At 44.3% G+C, this 24,138-nt stretch overlaps 1 protein-coding gene across 3 annotated transcripts in view; it reads left to right on the plus strand.

The window, feature by feature from the left end:
* Nucleotides 1-22,536, plus strand: part of SRD5A1 (steroid 5 alpha-reductase 1) — a 36,110-nt gene extending 13,574 nt beyond the window's left edge. For 2 of the 3 annotated variants that reach the window (XM_025387520.1, XM_025387519.1), the window contains 4 exons: nucleotides 4,166-4,332; nucleotides 8,393-8,494; nucleotides 15,527-15,677; nucleotides 21,178-22,536. In XM_025387520.1, the coding sequence (XP_025243305.1) occupies nucleotides 4,166-4,332; nucleotides 8,393-8,494; nucleotides 15,527-15,677; nucleotides 21,178-21,244 (487 nt within the window). In that variant the 3' untranslated portion in view covers nucleotides 21,245-22,536. Of the gene's footprint in view, nucleotides 1-4,165; nucleotides 4,333-5,794; nucleotides 5,985-8,392; nucleotides 8,495-15,526; nucleotides 15,678-21,177 lie in introns of all 3 variants that reach the window. The other variant, XR_003119805.1, reaches the window with a different exon arrangement.
* Nucleotides 22,537-24,138: the final 1,602 nt, after the last annotated feature.

The following is a 24,138-nucleotide window of genomic DNA, read 5'->3' on the forward strand; positions in this document are numbered from 1 at the left end:
CAATATTGGTTCTTCCTGCTCATGAGCATGGAATGTTTATCCATTTGTTTGGTCCTCTCTGATTTCCTTTAGCAGTGGTTTGTTGTCCTCCTTGAAGAGGTCTTTCACATCCCTTGTAAGTTATATTCCTTGGTTTTTTATTCTCTTTGTAGCAATTGTGAATGGGAATTCACTTATGATTTGGCTGTTTGTCTGTTATTGGTGTATAGGAATGCTTGTGATTTTTGATTTTTGCACATTGATTTTGTATCCTGAGACTGCTGAATTTGCTTATCAGCTTAAGAATACTTTGGGCTGAGACGATGGGGTTTTCTAAATATACGTTCATGTCATCTGCAAACAGAGACAATTTGACTTCCTCTTTTCCTAATTCAGTGCCCTTTATTTCTTTCCCTTGCCTGATTGCCCTGGCCAGAACTTCCAATACTATGTTGAATAGGAGTGGTGAGAGAGGGCATCCTTGTCTTCTGCCAGATTTCAAAGGGAATGCTTCCAGTTTTTGTTCATTCAGTATTATATTGGCTGTGGGTTTGTCATAAATAGGTGTTATTATTTTGAGATACGTTCCATCAATACCTAGTTTATTGAGAGTTTTTAGCATGAAGAGCTGTTGAATTTTGTTGAAGGCCTTTTCTGCATCTATTGTGATAGTCATGTGGTTTTTGTCATTGATTCTCTTCATGTGATGGATTACGTTTATTGATTTGTGCATGATGAACCAGACTTGCATCCCAGGGGTGAAGCCGATTTATTGTGGTGGATAAGCTTTTTGATGTGCTGCTGGATTCGGTTTGCCAGTATTTTATTGAGGATTTTCCCGTTGATGTTCATCAGAGATATTGCCCTGAAATTTTCTTTGTGTGTTGTTTCTCTGCCAGGTTTTGCTATCAGAATGATGCTTGCCTCATAAAATGAATCTTGGCCTGCCTTGCTAGGTTGGGGAAGTTCTCCTGGATAATATCCTGAAGAGTGTTTTCCAACTTGGTTCCATTCTCCCCGTCACTTTCAGGTACACCAATCAAACGTAGATTTGGTCTTTTCACATAGTCCCATATTTCTTGGAAGCTTTGTTTGTTTCTTTTCACTTTTTTCTCTAATCTTGTCTTCTCGCTTTATTTCATTGAGTTGCTCTTCAATCACTGATATCCTTTTTCCACTTGATCAGTTTGGCTATTGATACTTGTATATGCTTCATGAAGTTCTTGTGCTGTGTTTTTCAGCTGCGTCAGGTCATTTATGTTCTTCTCTAAGCAGGTTATTGTAGTTAGCAATTCGTCTAACCTTTTCTCCAGGTTCTTAGCTTCCTTGCATTGGGTTAGAACATGCTCCTTTAGCTCAGAGGAGTTTGTTGTTACCCACCTTCTGAAGCCTGCTTTTGTCAATTCATCGAACTAATTCTCTGTCCAGTTTTGTTCTCTTGCTGGCAAGGAGTTGTGATCCTTTGGAAGAGAAGAGGCGTTCTGGTTTTTTGAATTTTCAGCCTTTTTGCACTGGTTTCTCCCCATCTTTGTGGATTTATCTACCTTTGGTCTTTGATGTTGGTGATATTGATACTATTTTTTTCTGTTTGTTAGTTTTCCTTCTAACAGTCAGGGTCCTCTTCTGCACGTCTGCTGGAGTTTGCTGGAGGTCCACTCCAGACGCTGTTTGCCTGGGTATCACCAGTGGAGGTTGCAGATCAACAAAGATTGCTGCCTGTTCCTACCTCTGGAAGCTTCATCCCAGAGGGGCAGCCGCCAGATGCCAGCCAGAGCTCTCCTGTATGAGGTGTCTGGCCCCTACTGGGAGGAGTCTTCCAGTGTGGATACACAGGGGGTCAGGGACCCACTTGAGGAGGCTGTCCCTTCTCAGAGTTCGAACACTGTGCTGGGAGAACCGCTGCTGTCTTCAGAGTTGTCAGGCAGGGACGTTTAAGTCTGCTGAAGCTGCACCGCAGCTGCCTCCTCCCCCAGGTGCTCTGTTCCAGGGAGCTGTGGTTGGCTCCACCCAGTTTGAACTTCCTGGGGCTTCGTTTACACTGTGAGGGTAAAACCGTCTACTCAAGCCTCAGCAATGGTGGATGCCCTTCCCCCACCAAGCTCTAGCATCCCAGGTAGACCTCAAACTGCTGTGGAGCAGCAAGAATTTCAAGCCAGTGGATCTTAGCTTGCTGGGCTCCATCAGGGTGGGACCTGCTGAGCCAGGCACTGGAGAGAATCTGGTCTGCTGGTTGTGAAGACTGTGGGAAAAGTGCAGTATCTGGGCCAGAATGCACCGTTCCTCCTGGTACAGTCTCTCACGGCTTCCCTTGGCTAGGAAAAGGAAATCCCTCGACCCCTTGCACTTCCCAGGTGAGGCGATGCCCCACCCTGCTTCAGCTCGCCCTCCCTGGGCTGCACCACTGTCCAACCAGTCCCAGTGAGATAAGCCAGGTACTTCAGTTGGAAATGCAGGAATCACACACCTTCTGTGTCAATCTCACTGGGAACTGCAGACTGGAGCTGTTCCTATTCAGCCATCTTGCCTGCCCACCCTTCACAATCTATTAATATACAGAGAGCAGTAATATTGCCCAAAAAGGGAAAGTTAATCTTTGTAGTTAATCCTCTCCCCTGAGTCTCATTTTGCCTTTTCTAGAATGTCATGTCTAAACTGGATTTATTTCATTGGTAACAGTGCTATTCATGTTGTCTTTCTTCCTTCTTGGGTCAGTTTTGGTCATCTGTGTCTTTCAGGGACTTTGTCTATTTCATCAAGTTGTCAAATTTATTGGTATAAGGTTGTTCATAATAGTTCCTTATTATCTGGGTGGATCATGTGAGCCTAGGAGTTCAAGACCAGAACTAGAGACCAGACACAGAGAGACCCTGTCTCTACAAAAAAAAGTTTTTAAATTAACCAGGTGTGGTTGTATGTGCCTGAGGTCCCAGCTACTCAGGAAGCTGAGGCAGGAGGATCACTTGAGCCTAGGATGTTGAGGCTGCAGTGAGCCATGATTGCCCCACTGCACTCTAGCCTGGGTGACAGAAAAAGACCCTGTCTTGAATTAAAAAAAAAAAAAAGAGTTCCTTATTATCCTTTTAAGGTCTGTAGAATATGTAGTGATGTCCCCTCTTTCAGTGTGTTATACACTGATATTAAAAAGAAAATTCAAACAGAGAATAACATTTTGCATTCTCTTTATAATTTTCTAATTTCTTGTCCTTTTATTTTCACTCATTAAACCTTTAGTAAAGTGCATCTAAGCCAGTGTGGTACAACAGAACATGATATTTGAATTGCCCCAGTTTACGTTTAATCTCAGCCACTCACTAGCCCGTGGCCTTGAGCAGCTTACTTAACCACTCTGAGTCTTAATTTTATCCTCTATCAAATGTGGATAAGAGTGCCTCTGCCGGGTTAGCTGAGGTGGGGGGGGGCAAGGAGTTGCAGGGGGAATGGGGGGCGGGGCTAGCAGGTGAAAGTGCTCAGTGAATGGAAGCCATTGCAGTGGTGATGGATGATGTGATGATGTGTTCCAAATCTTATTGCTCAGACTAGGACTAGTTAATGGTTTTAGGATAGTGGAAATTTTGAAAGCCTCTTGAAGCCCCTAATTTTCCTAAATTCAATGTATTCTGTTTTATATTGTATGTAAGTAGAATCTGGAGTTTGTACACTGTGGTGAACATAATTGAAACGTGGTAATGCTTTATTTAAAAGTCTGCTTTTTGGCTGGATACAGTGGCTCACACCTATAATCCCAGCATTTTGAGAGGACAAGGCAGGAAGATCACTTGAGGCAGGCATTTGAGACCAGCCTGAGCAACAGAGTGAGACCTGGTCTCTACAAAATAATAATAATAATAATAATAATAATAATAGTGTGGTGGCACATGCTTGTAGTCACAGCTACTCGAGAGGCTGGGACAGGAAGATTGCTTAAACCCTGGAGCTCAAGGGTGCAGTGAGCCATGATCATGCCACTGCACTGCAGCCTGGGCAACACAGCAAGAACCTGTCTCAAAAAATAAAATTAAAGTCAAAATCCACTTTTAGCTTAGATATAATAAATCAGTATGAATGTTACTGAGGATGACGTTTGTACAAGAAAGTAAGATTTAAAACCCAAATCATTTAAGACAGGATTACAGAAATGATTATCTTTAATTTTTAAAAAATTTGTGCCTGTTTCTTGTTTCCTAAGGTGCTTAATTTACCCATTTCTGATGCGAGGAGGAAAGCCTATGCCACTGTTGGCGTGTACAATGGCGATTATGTTCTGTACCTTTAATGGCTATTTGCAAAGCAGATACTTGAGCCATTGGGCAGTGTATGCTGATGACTGGGTAACAGATCCCCGTTTTCTAATAGGTGAGTGTCCACAGCAGTGAACTCCGCCTTGTTCACATCACTGCTTTTATGTTGATGTCCCAGTGGTTTCTAATGAGAAGTCCAAGCTTCCTGTGAGAACAAAGACTCACAGCAGAGAGAGCAGCAGGACCCCGGAGTCCCCATGGGACAACCCAGCTGTCTCAGCACAGCTCGGGGCAGGGAGGTGACGCAGGTGATGGGAACCTTCCCCTGCATGGGCAGGCGCTGAAGCACAGGTGCCTGGTCAGGCCAAGAACCCAAAAATAGCAGCGCACTGTAGCAGAATGAGCAGGGACTAAAGATTGAGACACTTTGGCCACTCATTGACCACTTAATCTAAGACAGGACCCAAACCTCCTGCGGTTCCTTCTGTGACATGAGAAAAACCCAGCCTGGGTTAACTTCCTACAGTGCAGCTTTTGTGATTCTATGACCTTGAATCAACTTTTAGGTTTATGAAGTTGATGAATTTTTTTGTTTGTATCAGTTAATGTGAATTAATGTACATTTTCAACCTCTAATTATAACTTTGTAAGTTCTGAGCAAAATTGAAAATAAAACAGCCATCAACGATATTTGCAAGAGCATTAAAAATTCATCATCTGGCTGGATGCAGTGGCTCCCACTGTAATCCTAGCACTTTGGGAGGCTGAGGTGGGCAGAATCACTTGAATCCAGGAGTTCAAGACCAGCCTGGGCAACGTCGCAAAACTGCATCTCTACACAAAATACAAAAATGTAGCCGGGCGTGGTGACACACACCTGTGGTCCCAGCTTACTCAGAGGCACTGAGGTGGGAGGATCACCTGAGGCCAGGAGGTCAAGGCTGCAGTGAGCCATGATTGTGCCACTGCGTTCCAGCCTGGGTGACAGAGTGACACTGTGTCTCAAAAAAAAAAAAAACAAAAACTCAGGAGTCTTGTATATAAGAAAGATTCTTCTATGTATTTGTTTAGTCTATCCTAGCATTTAGATATTAAACCATGCTGAGGTGTAGCTTACTCACAACGGCAGCATGCTAAAAGTTATAGTCTGTCAGATTTGGAAACTACCCTGCAGTACTTCCCCTTAAGCTACATAAAATAACCTGACACTGCATTTTTCTGCTTCTCCATGAGTATTAATTTATAATCATAGAAATAAACTAACACTTGGATAGCACTTTGTTGCTGAGAGGTCCCTTTCACATTTCTCAGTCATGTTTTTTGTCGGTGAATTCGAATTTTATTCCAAGGTTTCACCATACCTGAGGATCATTACAGTGAGACACCTGTCCCTCCTCTACAAAAGGAGGGTTGGCTGAGAAGGCGTTTCAGGATCCTTTTCTAGCCCCAGAAATCTGTGCCTCCATGAAATGCTAGGCTAAATTATTTGGTACTAAACTGTTGTACAGTACCCCCAAATATCTTCTTGGTTTACCTGCTTTTTGACTACTTTATTTTCTTCTGCCCTACCTGTCAAGAGGAAGAACAGGCTTTTGAGTTCCTATGCAAATCACACGATTTATGCCTCCCCATGTTCTCTGAGGCAGAAAGGATGCCCATAAGATGTGAAAGGTCAGAAGAGTTACACAGCTGGCCCAAGATATCTAGACGCAGTGAATGGCAGAGTGGTGATTTCTGCCGCCTCGCCAAGCTGAGTGTCCACAAGTGGCAACAAGAAATAAGAGGAAAGGGAATTTCTTTTTAACTGAAGATATAGATTTTAAATGTTTACTAGAGAGTCTTGTGGAACTCACTTCTATGATGAACAACAACAAAAGAACCCTCCTATTTAAAGTAGCTCCGCAGATGGTTCGCATCACGTAGAGGTGACTGTGAAGCTGGTCAGAGATTCCAAACACCAAGAAATACAGACCTCTTGACTTCTCTACAATTAAATAGAAGGATTTGAAAAGGAAAAAATATGCCAATTGGAAGACAATCTAGGTTACGTTTTGTGTGTTATATTTATTGCCTAGAGTTGTTTTTATGAGGGAACAGACATGAAATTACATAAATAAGTAATTATGCCTACTGTAGTTACTATGAAGTCATAACCAAATAATAATAAATTTCTTTTTCTTTTCTTTTTTTTTTTTTTTTGAGATGGAGGCTCACTCTATCGCCCAGGCTGGAGTGCAGTGGTGCAATCTCGGCTCACTGCAACCTCTGCCTCCTGGGTTCAAGAGATTCTCCTGCCTCAGCCTCCTGATTAGCTGGGACTATAGGTGCATGTCACTATGCCCAGCTAATTTTTGTATTTTTTTAGTAAAGACAGGGTTTTATCATGTTGGCGAGACTGGTCTTGGACTCCTGACCTCAGGTGATTCACCTGCCTCGGCCTCCCAAAGTGGTGGGATTACAGGTGTCAGCCACCATGCAAAGAATTTCTAATAAAAGGTTTTCCAAAACAGCAAAAGTGGTTAATCTAAAATATTTTATAGAAAGATTTTAAGAATTTTTTTTTTTTTTTGAGGCAGCCTGTCATCCAGGCTGGAGTGCATTGGCACAATCTTGGCTCATGGCAACCTGTGCCTCCCAGGCTCAAGCAATTCTTGTGCATCAGCCTTGGAGTAGCTGGGATTACAGGTGTGCACCATCGCACCTGGCTGATTTATGTATTTTCAGTAGAGATGGGGTTTCACCATGTTGGCCAGGCTGGTCTTGAACTCCTGGCCTGAAGTGATCTACCCATCTTGGCCTCCCAAAGTGCTGGGATTATAGGTGTGAGCCACTGTGCCTAGCTAGATTTTAAGATTCTTATAAATGGAATTAAATATTTAGCTTAGATGAACACAAGTACTAGTTTTCTTCCAATCTAAGCAATAAAGGGAGCTTGTCTCCTAGAAGAAACATAAAGTAGCCATGTTATTTAGACAACATGATTTCTTTCTAGAACCTCGTATTGGAAGCCCAATTACCTAGGAGTGAAATACTAAAATGCCCAAAAGGTAGCAAATCAACTATAAATGTATGGATCCAATAAATGACTTACAAAACCTATTATAAAACGTGTATGAACTGCTTAGAAAAAAAAAAGCTGATTACAGTGGCAAAATCAGAAGGAAGAAATCTTGAAACCCTTGCTATAGACCAGAAGGTTTTCCATGTCCTAGTTCTGTGAAAAAGTGTTCAATGTCACTGATGTGATGACTCAAATAATAATGATACCCCACGTGTACATTGATTTAATATTGAACTAAATGTCAGCATTAAGCAGCATCTTTCTTTCACATTTTAAAAAAGTATATCAGAACCATCAAGTTAACCCCTTTTTATCAATATTTCTTTTATAAAGCACTGTTTTGGCCTTGAGCGTTTTCTTGATGGAATTAATTGATATAATACTAAGAACTCTCCTTTAAGTGATGAAAAATCCCTGCAGATTTGTTAGAATAGGAGAGAAAACTGGGGATACCGTGGGATTCTGGGGAGAGCCATGCAGCCAGCCATGGTAGACTGTTGTCAGGAACCGAGGAAGAAGGACTGACCGAGGAATGCTGATTGATGAGCCTGCAGGAATTCTGCGGTAGGGGAAATGTGGATGTGCATTAATTTGTTCAAATGAGGTTGTAAATAAGAGAAGACCAGAGATCGGCTCCTAGGAACTGCCACCCCTCAAGGGGCAGTGTACAGCCAGTGGTGACAGAGCAGCACAGGAGCATCACCCCTCCTGATCCATGTGGTGGAGATGGTAGCATTGCCTCATGCAGACTTTGTGAGAAATAAGTGGGATGAGTCTGTTTGGTGGGCTGACTCCCTGATGGTCCCTAGAAAGGAGCCTTGTGCCCAAGTCAGATTTCTATCCATACCTGTCATCTTGAAAATGTAGATTGTGATGATCAGGTCAAAATATTTTGAATACATTAGATGATGTATTTGTATTATTAGAAAAACAAAGCCCTGCTTAGCATACCTGACAAAGGTGCTTGATGGTTTTTACTATCAGTTATGGCTAATATGTTGCACTAACAATGGTAATATGAAGGGTTGCAATAATACTGTTCAGTCAGGCTGGGGCTCGTAGTGAAATTTTATGGTTTATTAGCCACAATCATCTTGCAATTTTTTTCCTTTAGGTTTTGGCTTGTGGTTAACGGGTATGTTGATAAACATCCATTCAGATCATATCCTAAGGAATCTCAGAAAACCAGGAGACACTGGATACAAAATACCAAGGGGTACGTACTGAAAGTGAAGAATTTCTGTGAAAGTTGTGTGCCATGGTGCCTGTCTATTTTAGTGTTGCCAGATCTAAGAAGTAGTAGCATGGTATTTATTAGCTACAAGTTTTCAGTGTAAGTCATCATTATTAATAACAAGTGCTGTTATTATTGTCTTATTAGAATAACAAAAGATCCAAATCTGGCTAACTGAACAGTTATTAAACAAAGCAGAAACTACAGTTATATCTGTGCTTGGAAAGAGAGGATGAGGAAGAATGTGTGATTTACAAGGAGTGTCTGACACTTCTGTTTCTAGCAGTATAATGGAATAGATACTTTGACCCTCCTCTGAAAACAGTTTAAAATGTTGGAATATTTTGAAAATCTTAAACGCATCAGTATACTATCAAGAAAGGAAGTAGGCCGGGCGCGGTGGCTCAAGCCTGTAATCCCAGCACTTTGGGAGGCCGAGACGGGCGAATCACAAGGTCAGGAGATCGAGACCATCCTGGCTAACCCGGTGAAACCCCGTCTCTACTAAAAAGTACAAAAAACCAGCCGGGCGAGGTGGCGGGCGCCTGTAGTCCCAGCTACTCGGGAGGCTGAGGCAGGAGAATGGCGTAAACCTGGGAGGCGGAGCTTGTAGTGAGCTGAGATCTGGCCACTGCACTCCAACCTGGGCAACAGAGCGAGACTCCGTCTCAAAAAAAAAAAAAAAAGAAAGGAAGTAATCATCAGAGGACAAGATCTAGGTGAATGATGGAATCTGGAGCGTGTCTTTTGAGAATTTGTGACAAGGCACCAACCCCCATGCTGGTTTATAACCCAGATTCGCACTACTTGTATAGTATGAAAAATCTCAAGCCGTGAATTAATTTCCGTGGCCTAGGGTGGTGGTGGACTCTCCTGGCCAGCAAAAGCCCAGATCTGCATTCAACCTGAGTCTCAAAGAACCCAATGTGCCACACTCCACAGAGTAAGAGGTACAAAACCCACAAGGAAGTACAGCACCATGAGGGAGAATGTAATTCAACATGAAAGGTTTCAGATGTTAGAATTAATGGAAACATTATAAAGTGAGTACTTTAAATGCTTTTTATAACGAGTAATTACAATTAGGAGTAAAGAAGCAATGTACCATAAAAAGGACTAGAAACCAATAGAGTTTCAGAAAAAAAAATGTAAAGTACAGAAATCTAAAACTTTAATGGAGAAAGGGCATGACATCACTTAGTTTGAACTTCTTCCACTTATGTTCCGAGAAACCATATGAGAATCGCAACAAAAACAAACAACGCTCCAAATCCCAAATTACTAAAACTGTGACCCTGAGAACCTGGAATCAGCAAAGCCAGCTCCACATGTGATGGTAGTGTGATAGAAGTGGCAGAGAAGAGAAAACATGACAGAGTCCTAGACAGGCTGCTGATCACCCATTCAGCCCCTGGGCGGATTGGGGAAGAATCCCCTCTTTGGTGTTGGGGTTATAAGCAAACTGCACCCTCATGGGGTCATCCCAAGGAGCCACTTCCTCTGGCAGGTACAGTGGCTGGGAGAGTGCAATGTAAGCTGGATGGTGGCCCCCTCGCTTTGTGCCCAGCACCCTTGCATGGGGAACAGCATGATTCCAGATTCATTGGCAAGTGTTTGTCCCCTGAAGGAGAGGGCCCTGTCCTAAGGAGGGGCTGCCATGAGCCAGACAAAGAAGGGAGAGGGCACAGTCCTGGGGGAGGGAGAATGAAAAGGTACAGAAGATGCCAGAAGCCACAGACTGGCAGATTTGAGAAACACCACTTCCAAAAGAAAGGGCATCCCCAGAGATGGCAGGATCCCATGGGAGGGCCCTTCTGGGCCAGGCTGGTCACAGAAAGACCTGACGTGCCTCATACAGAGGGTCCTGTCCACTGTCCCACACTAGTTGAGATGCCACAAAAACTTTTTAGCCTCTTTCCCTCCATTTCCTGCTCTCATGTCTGATCCTTGTTCTAATCCAACATATTGAAACCTGAAGAACAAAAAAGGTACAATCCCCAAATCTGTGCAGTCATAACATTGGGACAGCAAAGAAGCAGCAAAACTTACCTGAGCAGAAACATGTTTCACAAAGCAGGGGAAAATTGTAATCAAAATTCCAACATGAGTTTTAAAATGTGAATGGAGGCTAGGCGTGGTGGCTGCACCTGTAATCCCAGCACTTTGAGAGGCCGAGTTGGGCAGATCACATGAGGTCCAGAGTTCAAGACCAACCTGGCCAACATGGTAAAACCCCATCCCTACTAAAAACACAAAATTTAGCCAGGTGTGGTGGCACATGCCTGTAATCCCAGCTACTTAGGAGGCTGAGACAAGGCTGAGACACGAGAATCGCTTGAACCTGGGAGGCAGAGGGTGCAGTTAGCCAAGATCATGCCACTGCACTCCAGCCTGGGCGACAGAGTGAGACTCTGTCTCAAAAAAGTAAAAAATACAAATAAAATGTGAATGGAGCAGTTGCAGGGTCTATACCCATCAGCTGAAGAACACCTGCAATGAACCTGCAATCTACAAACTTAGCTTATTTTCTGTCTCAGTAAAGGGAGACCCCTCCCTGCCACATTTCCCTACAGTGCATAGCCTCCTTCCTGCAGCTAGTAATCAACCCAGCTTCCCAACGGCCTATGGCCATCAATGGCATCTCTGAGAACAGATAGGCCAAAGGAGATGTAGAAGCTTGGCTGTGACTCTCAGGGCAGCAGGAAGTAGCACCAGACGTCGGTGCAGATGACATGGGACACATGAGACTTAAGAAAGAAAATGCTTCTAAAATTTTTAATTTCTCCTATCCAAGTACTAACTAGGCTCGAACTTGCTTAGCTTTCAAGATCAGACAAGATCAAAATTCTTTATTTCTAATCATTAAATTAAAAGGCCCACAAGACCAGGGGGGAAAAAAAAAAAAAAAAACACACCACAGAAGCATATCAGAAGATAGAAATGAAAAAGCAAAGAATATGATATCTAGACTGGGTGCAGTGGCTCACACCTGTAATCCCAACACTTTAGGAGGCTGAGGCAGGAGGATCACTTGAGGCCAGGAGTTCGAGACCAGCCTAGACAACATAGCTAGACCCCCATCTCTACAAGAAAAATGAAAGAAAATTAGCCAGGCATGGTGGTGCACACCTGTGGTCCCAGACACTCAGGAGGCTGAGGTGGGAAGATCACTTGAACCCAGGAGTTTGTGGCTACAGTGAACCTCAGTTACGCCACTACACTCCAGAGGGAGACCCTGTCAAAAAAAAAAAAAAAATCATTCTTATTGTGAATGACGTTTTTGGCGATAGCTGGAGAAGTAAGGAAAATATATCCATCCTAGGCACATTGAAGTCCATGAAGAAGAAATCCAAAGCATTGAAACAGAACATATTTTAAAAACTAATTCAAGAAAGCTTTTGTGAAGTAAAACAAGATGCAAGAGCGTCTGCCGTTTGCAAGTGCACACCCTATACCAGGGAAAGTCGACAGGAAACAGTGACGATCATCTGCACGTGCCGTGAGTGGCTCATAAGGGAAGGTTTGTTAGATTCTTCAGGGCAACATTCAGTGCCAAGGCCTTAGAGGCAGCACCATGAGAGGCCCAAGGAATGTGGAAGCCAAAATTTTATCCTAGCTTTGGAGTCCCTCGTGTAAAATCTGTCAGGTTTTGAAGACTACAGGTATAGGTAATCTGGGTGCTGAGCCCCATGAGGACTCCACCATGGTCGGCTTTGTGACTGGCCCCCCTCACTGCAGACTCTTAATTTGCAGGGTGTTTTTACATGACACACTCATGGTTTCTAATACACAGGTGTGCCGTCTACATCCAGTGACTACGTGAGGTCTTTCAGAAATGCTTCCCAGGACTCTGTTAATAACGGTGCCGTAACTGGTTAGTGTCAAAGGAGCAAGTGACAAAATGAACAACTAAAGAGATAAAGAGAGGTGCACAGATAGGATGCCCATAGTCGGTACATACAGGCTGAACTGGGGCTTAGGGCAAGTGCTGTGGGCTGTGTGTGACGACCAGTTTGTGGTTTTGTAATGCGGCGTCTGTAAGCAGCCTGTGTCTCAAGACATTTTTTGGCAGATTGGCATCTCCAGGTTTTCCGGTCTAATTACATGCTTACTGGTCCACCCATATGGTTCCACCAAATAATGTGCCCCACACTGGACCCTCCGAGAGAAGGTTCACTGAGCAGGCTGCATGCGGGAAGGCATCATGGCCCCAGCCCTCCCCACAGGCTGTCTGCCCTTTGGGGACATCTGCAGGACGGGGTGCAAAGGTCCTTCCACGTCTGGGATTCAGCTGCCCAGGGCTCTGTTGAAATACAGATGATCGTTAATGTCATCTTGTAGAAAGTTGAAGCAGTTACAGAAATGGGTGAATAAGAAAGTGACAGTGACTAAGCTCCACGGTTCAGAGGGAACAGCGCTGTGAATGCTTTGGGTCCATTCTTGCAGGCGCTTCTGCAGGTGCATATGCCCACACATTGTGAATGACATTCTATTTATTGGGCATTAAGTTTGATATTTTTATGTATTATATTGTCATTAAAAAGTTTGTTTGTCAATGAATGTTGCTATTTGTATTAGTCTGTTTTCACTCTGCTATAAAGAACTACCTGAGTCTGGGTCATTTATGAAGAAAAAAGGTTTAACTGACTCACAGCTCCGCATGGCTGGGGAGGACTCAGGAAACTTACCATCATGGCAGAAGGCGAAGGGGAAGCAAAGACCTTCACATGGCGGCAGGAGAGAGAACAAGCGAAGGGGGACCTGCCTCACACTTTCAAACAATTACATCTCATGAGAATTCACTAGCACAAGAAACCGCCCCCATGATCCAGTCACCTCCCACTGGGTTCCTCCCTTGTCCTGTGGGGATCACAGTTCAAGATGAGATTGGGTGGGGACACAGAATCAAACCGTATCAGTATTATTTTACAATTATGAATTATTTCAAGCTTACAGAAAAGTAGTAGAGAGCTCAATATTGCAAACATCTACACACCCCCACCTTCCTTCAATAAGAAAAAGAAAAGCACTTTGCTGTCTTGGGCTCAGCAAAACCATTTTCTTTCTTTTTAAAAAAGAGACCATCTCAGGCTGGGCGCCGTCGCTCACGCCTGTAATGCCAGCACTTTAGGAGGCTGAGACAGGTGGATCACCTGAGGTCGGGAATTCGACACCAGCCTAGCCAACATGGTGAAACCCCGTCCCTACTAAAAATACAAAACTCCAAAAAAAAAAAAAAAAAAAAAAAGATCATCTCAGCTCCAGCCAAAGCCCTCATGCACGTAAGTTGCAGTGTGCTCAGAGAACTAGTCTCTACCCTATGCTGCAGTATTTGTTGCAATTGGTCTTTTTTTTTTTTTTTTTTTTTTGAGACGGAGTCTCGCTCTGCCGCCCAGGCTGGAGTGCAGTGGCCGGATCTCAGCTCACTGCAAGCTCCGCCTCCCGGGTTCCCGCCATTCTCCTGCCTCAGCCTCCTGAGTAGCTGGGACTACAGGCGCCCGCCACTGCGCCCGGCTAGTTTTTTGTATTTTTTAGTAGAGACGGGGTTTCACCGTGTTAGCCAGGATGGTCTCGATCTCCTGACCTCGTGATCCGCCCGTCTCGGCCTCCCAAAGTGCTGGGATTACAGGCTTGAGCCACCGCGCCCGGCCGCAATTGGTCTTAAGACTTAGGGTGTAATCGGTTTGTCTTTTTTTTTTTTTTTTTTTTGAGACAGAGTCTAACTCTGTCACCCAGGCTGGAGTGCAATGAATGGCACGACCTCGGCTCACTGCAACCTGTGCCTCCTGGGTTCAAGCGATTCTTATTCATCAGCTTCCCGAGTAGCTGCGACTACAGGCATGCACCATCACACCTAGTTAATTTTTGTATTTTCAGCAGAGACAAGGTTTCACCATGTTGGCCAGGCTGATCTGGAACTCCTGACCTCACATGATCCACCTGCCTCAGCCTCCCAAAGTTCTGGGATTACAGGCGTGAGCGACCGCACCCGGCCTAATTTTTAAAAAAATGCTCTGTCCTTATATGCCTTCTGAATTTTCTCAGCTCTGCAGACATAGTGCCCAACCGGAACCCAGGGCAGAATACATCAGGCCTCTCTAGAACACACTTGAGTAGCCACAAAGCTACAGCCTGAGGGTGAGTCCCAAGTCCCAAGGAGGGGCCTCCTGCCCTCCTTCTCTGCTAGGACCCCTCTCCCTGCCCCTCGTCTGGTCCTTGGAGTGTGCCAGCCATTGCTCTCCGCCTCAGGGCCTTTGCTGCATCTCTTCTCTTGCCTGGAGCACTCCTGAGAGCACCCCCAGCACCTGCCAGGCTGGCCCTCACTTGCAAGCCTTGAATCTACCCTCACCTTCCCTGTGAGGCTTGTTCCCAGCCACTCTGTGATGGTGACCTCCTCCACCCCATCCCAGTTCCAGGGCCCCTCACTACTGTGCCCTGCCCCTCACTACTCCTCCCCCTCCATGTGCTGCATGCTCTCTTTGTTCATGACACTGGGGTTTATGGTTCTAGATGTGGGGAGGGGGTCTGTCCAAGTGCCTGGGCATAATACTGACTCAGCGCATTTGTGAAGATGTGATGAATGAATGAATGAAGGGAATGAATGAATGAGTGAATGAATCTGTGCTTGAAAGTGAATATCTTCGTCACTCATTGCTCTAGGGTTCTATTTAGGTCCATTTTACTTGCTAGTTCATTGTTAGTTGTTACTCTATTCTCTGCTTGCATGATCCATCAACAGGTGCAGTGGTTTAGTGGTGTCTTCCACTGTAACTGTACATGTATGTATTCACATAGACGGGTATTGATATATATATATGTAGTTGATGATCAGAAGCTGTGATATGAATTAGTAAACCATGTAACGCTGGATATGTCTTATTGATTAACATCCTATAAGGGAAATATTTTTCCGTTCTTGAATTTATGTTCTCCAGGTAAGTATTCACTAGCATCTCTGAAGTCCATATTTCATTTTGTAGTAAATGTACTACTTTGGTCTGTGTTTTCTTCTAGGAGGCTTATTTGAATACGTAACTGCAGCCAACTATTTTGGAGAAATCATGGAGTGGTGTGGCTATGCCCTGGCCAGCTGGTCTGTCCAAGGCGCAGCTTTTGCTTTCTTCACATTTTGTTTTTTATCTGGTAGAGCAAAAGAGCATCATCAGTAAGTTTTAAAACACTTTTACCATTTGTAATTTGTTCTTTGACTATATTATTACTCTTTTTCAGGATAGATTTTTGAAGTGTTAAATTGCTGAATTCCAGTTTATTCTGTGCTTTGGCCAAACAAGTACAAAACCAACCCGATAGCTGTAGAATCACCCAGCTCTAAGGAATTGTCAGAGCCACATAAGCAGAGTTGTTCTCTATACCACGTCCTTAGCCTCTCTGAATTGACATTGCTGGAGTCAGTGGTGCAGCTGGACACGAAGCAGGGGATTCGGGGTTCTGAGTGGGAAACACTGATTAAAACAGAAGCCTGACTGAGCACAGCCAATGGCCAGCTTGTGAATGCTGCAGGTTGAGGAATCCCTGAAGAGGAAGGTGAATCCCAGAGCCCGGCAACACTGGCAGAACTCATGCACACAGAGCTCTCTAGCTATGTGGTGACTCAGGCCATGGCTCTGAACCTGGGGTCCTTGATGGGCTACAGAGGCTCCGTGTGCCCCCTAAAATGACATTTTCCAGAGACCTGGTCCTTGGCTTTTATCTGATCCCCCAAAGGGCTTGTGAGCCATTTGACCAACACACTCATAAAGAAATCAAAGGGACCGGGCATGGTGGCTCACGCCTGTAATCCCAGCACTTCGGGAGGCCGAGGCCAGTGGATCACTTGAGGTCAGGAGTTCAAGACTGGCCTGGCCAACATGGTAAAACCCCATCTCTACTAAAAATACAAAAATTAGCCAGGCATGTTGGCGGTCGCCTGTAATCCCAGCTACTCGGGAGGCTGAGGCACAAGAATCACTTGAACCTGGGAGGTGGAGGTTGCAGTGAGCCGATATCGTGCCACTGTACTCTAGCCTGGTTGATAGAGTAAGACTCAGTCTCAAAAAGGAAGAAAGAAAGAAAAAGAAATCAAAGGATGTCAAGGCTGAAGTGAATTTAGAGAACATCTTTCTAACCCAATGGATGAGGAAACTGAGGTTCAAGGAGCAGAGTCTGAGGCCTGCCAGGAGCCCCGTCTCATTGACAGGAAGAGATCTCAGCCACAGCGTGGAATCTCTACTTGCCCTGACATGGGCGTGTGTCCCTGACAATAAATGATGGAGACTGGGCTTAGCAAGCAGCCAGCCTGGTATGCACATTTACCGTGTGCCCTGAGCCACTCGCTTTATCACTCAAAACATCTAATCAAAATCTCCAAAGCTGCCAATGCTATGAGGCGTGCAAAAATGTATAACTCTGTCCTTCTTCATGGAGTTTATCATCTTTTTTGGGACTGAGGACAGAGAGAAAAAGCTAAAAGAAGAATAGATTGATAGCATGGTATAGTGGGAAAAGTACCTAGGTGTACTTCCCAGCCTCACCACGTGTTTGCAGATGCAAAGGATGATTATTGGAGTAATAAGAAGAAAGGTCATATCTGAAGTATCTCTTTGTCTAGTTTTTTTTTCTTTTTTTAAGACAGCATCTCGCTCTGTCACCCAGGCTAGAGTGCGGTGGCACAATCTCAGCTTGCTGCCACCTCTGCCTCCTGGGCTCAAGTGATCTTCCCACCTCAGCCTCCTGAGTAGCTGGGATTACAGGCACACACCACCAGGCCTGGCTAATTTTTTATATTTTTTTGTAGAGTTGTGGTCTCACTATATTGCCCAAGCTGGTCTTGAACTCTTGGACTCAAGTAATCCTCGCACCTCAGCCTCCCGAAGTGCTAGGATTAGAGGCGTGAGCTAACGTGGCTGGTCTCTGTCTAATACTTGAAGAAGTGATAGCATAAATGTGAAAGCTGATGAAGCTCTCAGGGCAGCGCCCTGCATTCTTTCGAGACACTCCATTGTGCCAGTGACCTGGTATTTTCACACATACAGTGAGGAGAACAAAAGCAGAGCCACGACCTACCTAAATCCTGCAGCTGCTGAGAAAAACAGAGGGGTCTGCAGGAAGTTGAGTGAGTGCTGAAGGCAGAGAGGGTTTGAGAAGGAGGCTCGATGCCAGGCATGGCAGAAAACACTGTGGGCCAGGAATGGGCCCTCTGTGCTGGGAACTGTGTTCGTCAAAAAGTCATATGGGAGTCCTAAGCCCTGGTACCTGTGAAAGCGACCTTACTGGGGAACGTATTCAGTTGAGATGAGAAGGGGAAACGTGGATACAGATACACACCAGGTGATCACACAGAGTGGGAAGGCCACGGGAAGATGGACAGAGAGGCAGGGGCGATGCAGCCACGAGCCCAGGAACACGTGGCACCACCAGAGCTGGAGGAGATGGGACTGGAACCTTCCCTGAACCTCCAGAGGGAGCGGAGCCCTGCTGCCACCTTGATTTCCAACTTCTGGCCTCCAGAACTGGGAGAGAATCGATGACCGTTATTATAAGCCACCCAGTGTGTGGTAACTTTGTTCTAGCAGCCACAGGGAACTGATACACCAGCCTTCCGGCCATTTAAAATTGACTGGGAAAGTAAGGGCAGGAGTATGATTTGTGAACCCTTCTGTTTTCTCCTCTGCCACATGACTTTGTTGTCACAGGTTTGGTTGAGATACTACGTCATCACTCTAAATATACATTCTAGAGTCTGACTTCCTCCCCTCTGCCCCCGCTGCTCCCAGCACTGCACCCGCTGCTCCCGCTGCCCCCGCTGCCCCCGCTGCTCCCAGCACTGCACCCGCTGCCCCCGCTGCCCCCAGCACTGCCCCCACTGCCCCTGCTGCCCCAAGCACTGCCCCCGCTGCACCCGCTGTCCCCGCTGCCCCCGCTGCCCCCAGCACTGCCCCCGCTGCCCCCAGCACTGCACCCGGCCTGGGCCACGCTTCCCGGTGAAGATGCCATCCTTTTACATTCCTAATATTTGATGTGAAGAAGCAAGTAATGGCTCATTTCTCTTAAACAAAACAAATGAGATAACACTGACATTTAAAAAAACATGGATCAGCGTAAGATTGAACACGGGCACACCAAGTCAGTGGTAAAGATGTTTCCTCAAATGAAATCAGGAAACAGGAAAACCCCTCTCAGTATATGAATATGAAACATATAGAAATGGAAAATAAGTAATTCAGTTATCTAAATGAAAGTCTTTGCTAACAAAAACCCAAAGATATTCTTTGCAGAAGAATTCATGAGTTGAAAGAGCTCTTTGTCATCCATTTGCTGTTTAAATTGGTGTCAGTGTGAAACCAGTTTTAAGTACTGAAGAATTAATCAATTCAGTTTTGCAGAATTATGTTCAGAAATGTAGGACTTACAAGCTGAGAATAAAATAAAAACTCTTTTTAAAAAAATATTTTCATAAACCCAACTAATTAAGCCATCAAATAAACGTATTCCAAAAGAAACCATGCCAAGGATCTATTCCTTGCGCTCCATTTGATGGATTATAATGTTCTTTTTTTTTTTTTTTTTTTTTTTTTGAGACAGTCTCGCTCTGTTGCCCAGGCTGGAGTGCAGGGGCGCGATCTTGCCTCACTGCAAGTTCCGCCTCCCAGGTTCACACCATTCTCCTGCCTCAGCCTCCCGAGTAGCTGGCACTACAGGCGCCTGGCTAATTTTTTTGTATTTTTAGTAGAGATGGGGTTTCACCGCATTAGCCAGCATGGTCTTGATCTCCTGACCTCACGATCCACCCGCCTTGGCCTCCCAAAGTTCTGGGATTACAGGCGTGAGCCACTACGCCTGGCCGGATTATAATGTTCTAAAAACAAAACTGTATTACAATGAAATTCTTTCTGAAATAATTAGTATTTAAATTCATAAATGATTGCATTGATAGTTAAACTCTAGGTCAGAAACAGTCACCTGTGCTGGGTTGCTAACAAATATTCTCTTTAAAGGCAAAATTTAAAGGTATTCTAAGGAGTGAGAAAAATTTAATCATTTAACAATAAATATTTTATTTCCATATAATGGTTTCTGTGAAATACATTTACCTCTTCAGCCAACATCCCTTCATTATGTGAGAACATCCTGACCTCACACGTGTTCTTTCTGATGTCACAGAGCCCAGCCTTGCTGCCCAGCCTGGCTGGAAGGAGCGTTTTCTCGGTGTCCTGCGGCAGTCCTGTGTCTCCTGTCTCCCGCCTGCCCTCTCGTGTTTGCCCATTTCAGGCTCTCCTGCTGTCATGTACTCTGCCCTTGACTTTTCGGGTCAGGGTGCCCATCTTCCACGGGCAGTTTCTGGGAGAGAGGAGCTCACCCGCTATGTCCCTGTGCGGCATCCAGTGCCGCTGGCCCGTGGGGAAGCTCTCCAGCACTTGCAAGGGGTGGATGGCCTGGATTCCAGCAGGCCTGTGAAAACCTTCAGGCTCTAACCAGCAAACATGTTTGCAGTCCACTTCCTCAGGCTTCACACCAGCTGTGAAAACCTTCAGCCTCTAACCAGCGAACATGTTTGCAATCCACTTTCACAGGTTTCACACCAGCTGTTGGGCTTGGCCACGTTGTGTGTTGGGCACTCCGGTCCATGTGCCACCACTGAGCCACATAGCTGGAAAGGCTGCAGTCTCGAGGCCTCATGCCAGGGGAAGTGATCCTTGACCTGGAAGTCCTGACCGACTTCTTAGAATTGTTCTTACTACATGCCTTTTTGGGGACACAGAACATAAAAAAGTAAACGTGGCCGCCCAGTATGTTCAGATTCTCTATTTGTGGATTCCGGTGTTAAACTTAGCTAAGACCAGCAGGGGTTTGCCAACTGCCTCTCAGTTTCTCATCCTTATATGTTTCTACCACATTAACAGCGAGCTAATTGCTTTCTCTTATGATTTTTAGCCTGTTAATCTTTGTGTGTTTATAGAAACTCCCTTTTATGACTATTTCTCCATCTTGTCAAATTATTTCTAATTTTTACTCCATCCACTTAGTTGCCACCTTTCCCAACTGACTATTACCCCCAAAACAAATGAGCATGCCTTCGTTGATACAATTTATATCAAAACTGAAAATACTGTTTGTTTTGAGCACAAGGCTGAATTGTGGACAACGCCGTACTACATTTTCCCAGATTTCACTGAATCCTTACTAAGAGCTGTTCCTGAGCCTCCTGGTATACAGCTGGGTGCCCACTCTATACACCCTGGGCTAGGCCAGTAGTTCTCGACTGCAGGCTGGAGAAAACTCTTAAGAGTCTACCAGCAGATATTCAGAAGCACCTACTTTGTCCTGCCCCTCCTCCAGCCTGCATGCTTTCCCCAGGGGCTGAAAAGACAGCTCCACAACGTGCTGTTCAGTATTTTCATCAAATGTCAGTAATTTTCCTTCCAGATAGAAAGCTGAATTCTATGGGCTACTTCTTCTGGATCACACTTTATGATTAGATATATTTAATTCTTCATGATATAGGCAAAATTAAACTATAAGTATGAAATGCCAAAGTTTTTGTTACTACATTTAAAAACTGAATAGTCTTTTGTCATGAAAAATATTGTCACTTTTGTTAGCATCTGTTAAATGTCTAAGTGACAGAATTATTCCCTTTAAAAAAAATTTTTTTTTCTTATTTTTAGGTGGTACCTCCAGAAATTTGAAGAGTATCCAAAGTTCAGAAAAATTCTAATTCCATTTTTGTTTTAAGTGCATTTTCAACGAAATTATCTTCAAGTTGAAGCTTTCCAATGGTGTTTCTCTAGGGACTTTGTAAATAAGTTATATCTTTGTAATTTTCCTGCTACTTCATCATTTTCAAGATGTCCTCTAGAAATATTTTTTCTAGTAATTTTGCAAGCTACCTAATAAGTACTTAAATAAACTGAAATGGAGATTGAAGTATCCTACTGTGTAACAGATCAGAATTTCAAACTCGAGGTAATAACTGCTGACATTTGTTCTAATTTCAAATTTACCTCTTTTGGCTATATCTTGCCAAGTGTGTCTAAGACTAGAGTTTACAACTGTCTTTGATGGCATTTTCAGAACAATAAATGTCACAATCCCTTCTATAGCCCCCTACAGTGATCCCTTCAAGGTCAACAGCAGTGTTGCTTTCCCCCTGTAGGGCTGGGATATGTCTTGGAGCCCTCTCTCGGAGGCCACAGAGGCCGGGGGTAGCCATTGTGCAGTCATGGCCCAGGGGAAACTTGCCAACCTTCATTGTCAGGTGCTGTGTGTAAGTGGAGAACTTGGGGATAGAGGAGGAAGCTCCTTGTGGCTCTTCCAAGGCGGGGCAAAGGCATCTGGACTTGTTCCAGCCCAGCCCCCCAGGTGACATCACCAGGCAGGGAGGGGTGCTGGTGGTGGTTTAGATGGAGTAAGTTGCTTTGCCATGCAAGTGGCTCCTGGGCCCTAAACAGGCACCTTTAGGCCATGGGTCACTCACCATGAGCCATCAGTATGCTCTGGTCTGACATGGTTTCTCTTTGTCCTCTAGTCTAGACCTAGTTTTTTGTTCTGTTCTCCACGTATGGATATAGTAGAGATTATTGTCTGTGAAATTTCTCCTTTGTGGATTTTGAGTTTTCCGTTGTAGTGTAAAGAATGATTACCTTCTGTAACAATAAAAAGACCACTTTTTAAGATTTATCCTGTTCTTTGTCGATTGAAACATAATAATTATATTGTTAAGATTCTCTACAGCCTTCTTTTTCTTCCATAGCTAATCTTCTTCTAATTGTTTTTTGCTTTCTGTTTTGCTGTTGCTGCTTTGCAAAGCTTTTCCCTCATAGCCTGTACCTGTTATCAGTATAAAATAATCTTCCTGTTGAATGCTTCATGACTTGAATTCTACTTTGATAAAAACATTGCCATACTGCTTTTTATCTTGATGAATTCATCTGGCATTTCTTTGCTTTATCGTCTCATCTGGAGTTTTTAAATGCCATTTGTTTTAGTTGTCTTTAACAACATAATAAATAGACTTTGCCATTTAACAAGGTAGCTCAAATTCTTTTACTAGTTGTTACATCGAAACATTCTTTCATCGTGTTTCCTGTTTTTATTTGGTTTTTTCAACTTCTTCTGTTTACTATCTACAGTGATTTGGAAAGGAGATTTCCTTTAAAACAAACAAGCTTATTGGAATGGCTTTTATGATTTTTAAAGTAGCCTTGAGAGCTTCCAGTTAAATCTGATGAGCTGAACATACACCTTTCCTTCTCCCCTCTCTATCCTGACCCCAGTTGAAATCACCTAAAAGGAGTTTAAGTGGGGGAGTGGCCCCATAAAGAGAGTGAGAGAGAGCCATCACTGCAGACAGATCACAGCACGGGTGGAGATGGGCCTGATGTGGCAGAGCAGAGAGGCCATGACAGCACGCACCCAGCCGAGACCCTGGGTCCTCACACCTGGGCTGACAGAGGGCAGAGGGATATGAGCACCTCAAAGTGAGACCAACTAAACATGGTGCCCGCAGCAGAAAGCAGTGTCCTCTGCACTCCCACTCCCCACGGACAGCACATAGAGCCCAGAAATGAGCACAGAGAGCCCAGAAATGTCCTCTGCACTCCCACTCCCCACGGACAGCACATAGAGCCCAGAAATGAGCCACATGCCCATTGCCGGGGAAGAGAAAGGTAGGCTGAGGTGGTGGTCTGTCCTAACACAAAAATTAACTAAGTGGGGAAAAACGGAGAACTAGGTGTTGGCATCCCAGGAAAAAAATAAAGTCTCCACATTTTGGTCTTCAGGGATCCTGCCCCATAATGGCTGGTTACCTCCTGCCTCGAGCTGCAGGGAAGCTGGGGGTGGCGTGGTGCCCCTGCAATTAACTCTCCTGCTCAGACTTTCTGGTCCTTCTTAGAAAATGTGAACCAGTGAGCAAGAAGCGCCTGGTACATAGAAAAATCTGCATCATGAAAGAACAATGAAAGCCTCTTCAAGAAAACATGATCCTAGGCATCAAAGGGAATTTTTAAAAAGAAATCATAACTTCAGGGAGATTCAGCATCCACAGAGGAATGGACATCACTCACTGTGGGACATCACATACTGGGATACTACTCAGCAATGTGAAGGAATGGACTGTTGATGAATATTTATAAATCACATAATCTGGTAAAGATTTTAATATTCATAATATGTAAAGAACTATCAAAATTCAGTAATAAAGCATATGTTTTGTAAATGGACAAATGATCTGACACTTCACCAAATAATACATACAGTGGCAAATAAGTACATGCACAGATGCTTAATGTCTTTGGTCACTGGGGAAACAATAAGGTATCAGTACACATCTATGAGCCTTTCACAAAACTGATTTGAATGCTAAAATCTATAAAAACTCATTCTGTTGAACAGTAAACTGAGGCACAAATAAATTTTAAAGAATTTATTTGATCAAACAACAATTCATGAACTAGGCAGCTCCAAACCAGACATGGTTAAGGAGCTCCACTAGGGGGAGCAAGGAGAAGGCTTCCATAGGATGGACACAGAGGAAAGCAGCACAGTTTGTGGCTCCAGCTGCACAGCTACCTCATTTGGTCTGTTCCGTTGGAAGATCCCTGGTTATATAAGTTTGGTGCCTGTCC

Source organism: Theropithecus gelada, chromosome 6 (genome assembly GCF_003255815.1).
Source record: "Theropithecus gelada isolate Dixy chromosome 6, Tgel_1.0, whole genome shotgun sequence".
NCBI lineage: Eukaryota > Metazoa > Chordata > Mammalia > Primates > Cercopithecidae > Theropithecus > Theropithecus gelada.